This window comes from Chaetura pelagica, unplaced genomic scaffold (assembly GCF_000747805.2).
Source record: "Chaetura pelagica isolate M959 unplaced genomic scaffold, ChaPel_1.0 scaffold494, whole genome shotgun sequence".
Lineage (NCBI taxonomy): Eukaryota > Metazoa > Chordata > Aves > Apodiformes > Apodidae > Chaetura > Chaetura pelagica.
Genome location: NW_009952992.1, coordinates 408,169 through 415,739, shown reverse-complemented (window position 1 = coordinate 415,739; position 7,571 = coordinate 408,169). Strand labels below are relative to the sequence as shown.

General features: G+C 53.6%; 1 protein-coding gene across 1 annotated transcript in view; it reads left to right on the top strand.

Annotated features, from left to right (window-relative positions):
• The window catches only part of CCDC30 (coiled-coil domain containing 30), a 36,270-nt gene that overhangs the window by 26,154 nt on the left and 2,545 nt on the right, over positions 1 to 7,571 (top strand). Inside the window, exons 7-15 of the mRNA XM_009996555.1 lie at positions 929 to 1,102; positions 1,644 to 1,853; positions 2,795 to 2,952; positions 3,452 to 3,599; positions 4,118 to 4,239; positions 5,059 to 5,200; positions 5,715 to 5,851; positions 6,271 to 6,385; positions 6,618 to 6,685. Coding sequence (XP_009994857.1) covers positions 929 to 1,102; positions 1,644 to 1,853; positions 2,795 to 2,952; positions 3,452 to 3,599; positions 4,118 to 4,239; positions 5,059 to 5,200; positions 5,715 to 5,851; positions 6,271 to 6,385; positions 6,618 to 6,685 — 1,274 coding nt within the window. The remainder of the gene's footprint in view (positions 1 to 928; positions 1,103 to 1,643; positions 1,854 to 2,794; positions 2,953 to 3,451; positions 3,600 to 4,117; positions 4,240 to 5,058; positions 5,201 to 5,714; positions 5,852 to 6,270; positions 6,386 to 6,617; positions 6,686 to 7,571) is intronic.

The following is a 7,571-nucleotide window of genomic DNA, read 5'->3' as shown; positions in this document are numbered from 1 at the left end:
CATGGGGCTCTGCTGGGTCACCTGCACCCAAAGAGCAGGATCTGGGGCTGGTTGAGGTGTCTGGTGGGATGTCCAACATGCAGAATGGGTGAATACATTGGACAGTGGTTTTGGGTTTGCAAATGTTGATGTTGTGCTGTGCCCAGAGCTCTTTGTGTTTCTCTGGAACTGTCTCTCTTCTGGGTTTCAACAGGTTTTTGGGCATTTGAGAGGAGAAACCTTTGAGCTTGTAGTTAGGGTGTATCATGTCTGCTGTCTCCTGCTGGTTCCTCACCAGGGGTTGTTGCCTGATCCAGAATCAGAGATTGCAAATGGTAAGAGGGTGAGAACACAAAGTGGGAAGGCAGATGGATGGGGGGCAGGAAGTGATGCTGGGAAGAAGGATTTTGGTGCACCCAGCACGGGCAGAGCTTTGGGTTCGTGTACAAGGCACTTGCAAGGAGATGGGTGAACCAGAGAGCTCAGGTGTCTTCCAAAGCCACCACAGACCATCGGTCAGCACCTCATGGTGCCCAGGCACAATGACCAGCACATTGTGCCAGCACATTTGTTCCTGTGCCACTGCCAGGGCTTGCTTGTTCCTGGGGTTGGTGGCTGGATGTGCCACGACTGCTCCCTTGTCTTCTTGAGACTCTGGCACAGGAGTGAAGAGCAACCTGGGTGGTTTGGCTTTTGTTTGACAGGTGAGTTTGAATAGGGACTGGTTCCCTCACCCAGGTGATTGCATTTTCTCCCTCAGCCTCATGAGTTGTGTCACCTTCTCTGAAGGGATGGAAAGAGGGGGGATCAGGACATAGTGTGGGGGCAGAAGAAAAGCTTGCCTGGCTTCACCCGCCTTCCTCCTTAAATCCTGCCTCTGCCTGTCTTAATTCCCAGTCTTTATCATCCCTTGAAGTTAATTTCCTTTCTCTTTTTGCTGTTCCTGCAGGGTCTGTCCAACAAGAGCTTCCAGAGGCAGGAGTTAAAAATGCAGCAACTGCAGCAGGACTTGTGTCATGTCCAGAGCTTGTGCAGCTCAGCCCAGAGGGAGCTGAGACACGAGCGGGAGAAGAGCGCAGACTTAGAGAAGCAAAACCTCCTGCTCCAACAGGAATGCACCAAGGTAGGAGCAGGGCAGGGAGAAGTGTTTGGAGAGAGCATCACATCGTTTGACAAGCTGGGGGAGGACTGAGTTGCTGGTTTCAACTGGCTGGACCTCACTGAGATTGGACCGTGCTCTGTCTTGGCTCTGTGGAAATCACCCCAGCTCCAAACACAACGTGCTTGCTTTTTCTCTTCTCTTCTCTTCTCTTCTCTCTTCTCTTCTCTTCTCTTCTCTCTTCTCTTCTCTTCTCTTCTCTCTTCTCTTCTCTTCTCTTCTCTCTTCTCTTCTCTTCTCTTCTCTCTTCTCTTCTCTTCTCTTCTCTCTTCTCTTCTCTTCTCTTCTCTCTTCTCTTCTCTTCTCTTCCCTCTTCCCTCTTCCCTCTTCCCTCTTCCCTCTTCCCTCTTCCCTCTTCCCTCTTCCCTCTTCCCTCTTCCCTCTTCCCTCTTCCCTCTTCCCTTCCCTGACTGTCCAGTCACCCTGTTGCCCTCCTCCTAATCAAGACATTCCAGATTACATATGTTGAAATACAAACTTGATTTCTTCATCTTTTGAAACTCAGGTCAAAGCTAAGCTGAAGCAAGCCCAGGCCAGACTTGTGGACACGACTGAAATGTGCTCCTGTCTCTCAGCACAGTGGGAAAAAAGCCAGAAGAAGGTGAGAGAACTTGAAGAAAAGCTCTTGAGATGCTCCCAAGCTGATAAACTGCAGAGCAGACTGCAAGAGAAACTGGCACAGGAGAAATCCAGAGTGTGTGAAGCACAGAAAAAGGTAACTGGTCAGTGTGAGCTAATGGGGGGTGGGTTTTTAGTGTTTTCATAGAATTAGAAGGGGCCTCTGGAGATCATTGAGTCCAGCCCCCCTGCCAGAGCAGGACCCAAACCAGGGCAGGTCACTCAGAAAGGCATCCAGACAGGGCTGGAAAGGCTCCAGAGAAGGAGACTCCACAGCCTCTCTGGGCAGCCTGGCCCAGGGCTCTGTCACCCTCACAGTAAAGAAGTTCTTCCTCACGTTGAGGTGGAACTTCCTGGCCTCCAGTTTGAATCCATTGCCCCATCCATTCCATGGCTGAATATTTCAGGAAAAATGCCTGCTAGGAGTGGGAGCATCATCACCTCAACAGAACCCAAATCCAATGGCTCGACTCCTGGCTCTAAAGCTCAGGGTCTCAGGTGACTGGTGGCAGAGCTGGCAGGCACAGGGAGCCCACAACACGTTCTTGCTGAGGTGATTTGGTGCAATTTGCTGTTTGGTGAATTGCAACAGCTGGAGTTTTCCATGACATTGATCCTACACTCATTGTTTGGTTTGGTTTTGAAGAGAGCAGGGTCAAATTCCCCATCCCTGGAGGTGTTCAAGGCCAGGCTGGATGAGGCTCGTGCAGCCTGGTCTGGTGGGAGGTGTCCCATGCAGGGAGGTTGGAACCTGATGATCTTAAGGTCCCTTCCAACTTCAACCATTCCATGATTCTATCAATTGGGTGCAAAAAGGGTTGTTGCTGGTCCATGACATAAGGTCTGACCCCAAACTTGGGGGCCACTGGAAAATGGACATGGACACAAAGACATGCAGAAGTACTTGGGAGTAGAAGGAAGCAAAACTTCCATTCCCATGCCTTAGATACTGAGGGATCAAAGGGATCTGAATCCCTTGGATTCAGATACTGGCCTGTACATTCAGGAAGTTTAATCCATGTCCAATTTTAATCCCAGATTTCCAAACTCCAACGAAAGCTGAAGGATTCACAGCAGCAGCTCCTGCTGGCAGAGGCTTGTGCTTCAGACAAGAAGCTCCTGGAGGGGGAATTGAAGGAGGCCCGAGAAAATGAAGCTGGTGTGCGGCGAGAACTTCATGAGGAGCAGCTGAAAAGGTACCCAGAGCTGGGTGAGGCCAGTGCTGTGTTGGGGAGAGGTGTGTGCCAACAGATGCTGCTGTGCCAGCCCCTGGCTGCTTCCTGCAGCTCCATGGCTGTCCCTAGGTGGGCTCCAGGAGTCACTGCACTGGTTTTCACCTCTGATTTCTCCTTTTGACCTGCCAGAGCTCCACAGCATCCCCTCTTTGAGATGTAAAAAGCTTGTGGAGCCTTCAGCCACCTCAGAAGGTGCATGACCCCTCCTGGCAGCCCAGGGATGGGGTTTACCCTCTGGGTGCCCCTGGTCTCCATTCCTGTGCAGTGGGACCGATGGCCCCAGATACATCAAGCACCTTTCATGTGCCACCAGGGCATGGGAGCAACCAGGATGTGCCCATATCTTTCTGCCCTCAGCGTTGCCCCAGGAAGGTGCATAGCAGTATGATGATGTTTTTAGTTCACAGCCAGCCTTGAATTCACGAGCTGGTGTCCAAGTGTCACACCAACATGCTTCTAGGGAGCTCCTGGAGCAGCAGGTGGACGAGCTGCAGCAGCAGCTCCGGCGTCTGCGGGAGACGAAGGCGTCACTGGGCAAGATGGACGTGGAGCTCCAGGCCAAGACTCCCCATGTCCTGGAAGATGAGAGGAAAACTGACTCAAGTGAGGTGAGCTGCAGCACAGGGTCCTCATCGCCCAGGGCTTCCTGTGCTGCTGGTCAACTCCAGACCAGAGCATTGAGCTCTAGGGGCAAACGGGACCATCCCAGTGTGAAAGAAACTGTGCCCAGGAACTGCTGAAATAGGGTCAGATCCAGCAAGGTGCTGAGCCCTTGCAGATCCCACTGGGTTAAACAGCAGCTGGAGGAAAAGCACCATCTCATCTCCTGTAGCTTTCCTGGGGAAGCAGCTCTGAGGGCAGAGAGGAGGAGTTGAAGTGGGAAGGGCAGGAACCTCTTGGCAGAGGCCCCTGTCTGGGTGGGTTCATTCCGTCCCTCTGCCCTGCTGGAGCCCACAGGCCCCCCAGCAGCACAGAAACCCACACTCCCCTTTCCTGAAGATTGGATAAGATGAAGTGGGAACCACTGGGGTCTCCGACAGAGAAGCTTTGGAGATCAGACTGAAAGGAAGCAGAGGGTGGGGACAGCTGAGGACAAACACACAAATCAAAACGAGATGTTTTCCAGCACCTCCAGTGTCAGAAGGAGAACCAGAAGCTTTCAGAGCAACTTTCACTGCTGAAAGAGGAAAACAAAGCCCTTTATGAGGAAGGAGTTTGTCTCCTGAACCAGAAGGATCTGTTTGTCAGGTAATGGCTGAAGCACCAGACCCCAAAAAACCCACCCAGGCATTGCTCTTGATGTGCCTGGGGGTGATGCTGGGTCTGACTGGTCTGTAGCCTTCCTTGTGTCCCCTGGTGGAGGCACTGAGCATGGAGAGCTCTGCCTTAACCTGAGCACTTCTGTTCTGCACCTTGTTCTGCTGCCACGTTCTCCATGGCAGCTGAAAGCAGTGCAGACAAAAAGGGGGTGCCCTGGGTGGGCTGTGGGTGCTGCTGTTGTGGGTCTGGTGATGGCAGAGGTGCTCCCTGGAGCTGCTGGTTTCTCCCCAGGGCACAAATGGAATCCCAGGGTTGCAGCTGTAAGAAGCTCCCCCTGACGTGGCTCCTTCTGCAACCTGTTTGCTTTGCTGTTGAAGATTCTTGTCTGCATCCCCCACCCCCAGTACTTCAGCCACATCCTCACCCAAATAAACAACTGACCCTTTTGCTGTTCCCTCCAGTACTGGTGACTTTATACCCCTGAGAGGGGCGAGCACAAGGTTTTGTAGGGCTGGTTGTCAGGTTTGGGAAGGCTTTTGTGTCCCTTTCCCTCAATAGTGCTTCCATTTGGTTGACATTTAACCAATATCACTTGGCAAGAAAAAATCCCAACCCAACAACTAAACAAACTGATCAGTGAAAAGACATAAACCAGGAAGTCTCTGTCCTGTTTCTGCCTTTGGCTGCACAGCCCCAAGGAGCTGGGTCGCTGGGTGAGGCTCCCAGTTCAGGCTCTCACCAATATAGGTCACCTCCAGAACACAAAAGCATTCCCCAGCCTGATGGGTTGCCCTTCCATCTCCTCAGGAAATACAAGGAAATGCAGCTCAGGCACAAGGAGAAGATCCGCAGAGCCAAGGAGACCTTCATCCAGGAGGTGAAATGGAGGGACAGCAGAATTAAGCATCTTGAAAACGAGCTCAGCGAGTCCAAGGTCCAAGTGGAAAAGGTGAGAGAACATCAAGGGCTTCTCCTGCAGGGGAAGGCAGAGGAGCAGGACCATCCCTTCTTCCAAAAAGAAGTGTGGGTTAGGAAAAAAGGAGGTTTAGGGACAGCAGGGAGTGGGATTGCACTGTTAAGACAGTGGGAGCAGTGGGAGCTCTGCCTGATGTGCTGCTCCTGCTCTGTGCTCCTGCAAGGAGCAGCTGGCAGGGCCAAGGGGCACCAGCCTGGCCTTGCAGGAACAGAAAGCCAACAGGAAATTGGGAAGTTGGCCTGGAGGGGAACCCAGGTCCTCCAAACCCATTCAGAAGCTGCCAGAGCTCCATCTTCTTTTGCCTGAGAAATAGGAGCGCTGGGAAGTGACTCAAAAGCCTCTTTTGGGGTGTGACCTCCCAGAGTGAAGCACTGCAAGGAGTGGGTGTGTTGGGGACCCCTTTGGTACAGTGCTCCAAGGTTGACAGAGGACAGGGATGAGTGAAGTGTCACCTCTGGTTGTTACTTCCTTCTGCAACAACCCTCAGGGGAAGGTGCTGATCACACAGATCACTGCTGAGAACGAGAAACTACTCCAGGAAAGAAGGCAGCTCCTCCAGAAGATCACTGGCCAACAGGAGACCCCTTGGAGCAACAGGTCCATGATTGCCACCCAGCAGAGCAGGTAGGCACTTAGTGTAGCCCAGTGGGAGCCTGCCCCTTCCCAGAGCTTCATACAATCATGGAATGGTTTGGGTTGGAAGGACCTTCAAGATCATCTAGATCCAACCCTCCTGCATGGGCAGGGACACCTCCCACCAGCCCAGGTTGCTCCAAGCCCCATCCAACCTGCCCTTCTCTGGTTTATGCCCATTTCTCTTAAGAAATCCAGAGGAAAGCCTGACCTGTGTCCCCTTTCACCAGTGCTGTAGTTTTAATTGCTGCGGGATGTAATTATCTCCCTTCCCCATCCAAGCCCTCAGTGTTCAGCTCAAGGCTGTGGGTGCCAGAGGGTCTTGAGGTTGCAAAAGAAAATTACCCATTTGAAAAGGTAGAGTGGCCAGAAGGAGAATAACTTGTGTCTGGTATGTGGGACATGCTCAGAGTGAAGATGCTGGATGAGGAGAAGATGCAGCTGCACGAGAGCAAACTCCAGCCCTCCAGCCACCTGCCCAGCTCACAGTACAACCCGAGGAGCATCCGCCCTCCCAACACAGAGGTGAGCTCTGAGGGGGCCTGGTCTGAGGCTGCAGCACCTGGTGTCTTCTGCAAACGAATCCTAAAATATGTCAAGTCCAACATTTGGCCCCAAAGGACAAAGCTCTGTGGGGTTGGAGCTCTTCTGGGTGCTGGCAGTGGTGCTGGGGGCACTCTGAAGACCAAGGGTGTGTGTTGAGATTTGGGGTGTGACATGTGCCTCCTGCTTGGAAAGCCTCTGTTCCTCCTTCCAGGACTCCAAGAGCACCAGCTTCTCCGAATGCCAACCACAGAGGAAGGTGGTGCCACCTTCCCAGACCAGGTACCACGGGGGGAAACGAGGCTGGGAACACCTGCTGGGGTGGGAGGAGTTGAGTGTTTTGGCTGCTCCATCCTGTGCTTTCACCTCCACGGGTGTTTTTTTTGTTTTGTTTTCCTTGTGTGTGCCAAAAACGGGCAAGGAGAGGGCAGAGAGACTCTGCAACTTGGGTCTCTGCTTGCTGGAGACCCAGCAGAGTGGACCTGGTTCCATTTTTTGGCTGCTCTTGAGGGGGACAGACAGTCTGAGCAGGTCCTGGGGCAGACAAGGGCTGTCACCTCCGTGGCTGGAGGAGCTTGAGCACGTACAAAAGGCTTCGGGCACTGCCCTGCAGAGGTGCTGGGAGGAGCAGGGGGCTGTGCAGGGGGTGGAGGGTCAGACCCAGTTTGCAGAAGGCCTGAAGAGAGGACACGTGTGCCCAGGTTCCCATCACCAGAGCCAGACTCCCTGAAGGCCCTGCAGGACACAAAGCCTGAAGAAGCTGAAGGCCAAGACTCATCCTTTAGCTTGTCCTCCTCTCAACCTCCTGAGATCGGGTACTTGAATGTGGCTTCACCTGGAGAGGCCCAGACCAGGCCCTGAGCTGCTGGCGCTTGTTGCTCAGCCCAAGGGAAGTACCAGCTCCCCTGGGGACGCCGCTCCTCAGGCCTCCTGCCATCCCAGCCCCATCAGGCTCCGCACGCTGGTTCCCACGGCACAGAACTGCACATTTTTGGCAGCTCCAAGCCCCTCTCATGGACACTTGTGGGCTCTGTTTCCCCACGGGAAGATACAGGCCCAACCACAACAACTGGCCCTGCCCAGGCCCTTCAGACCTCAGCCCCTTCCCGCCCTTTTATACCGCGCGGGGCACAAGGGGGCGGGACCGCTGGGCGAACAGGCAGGGGCT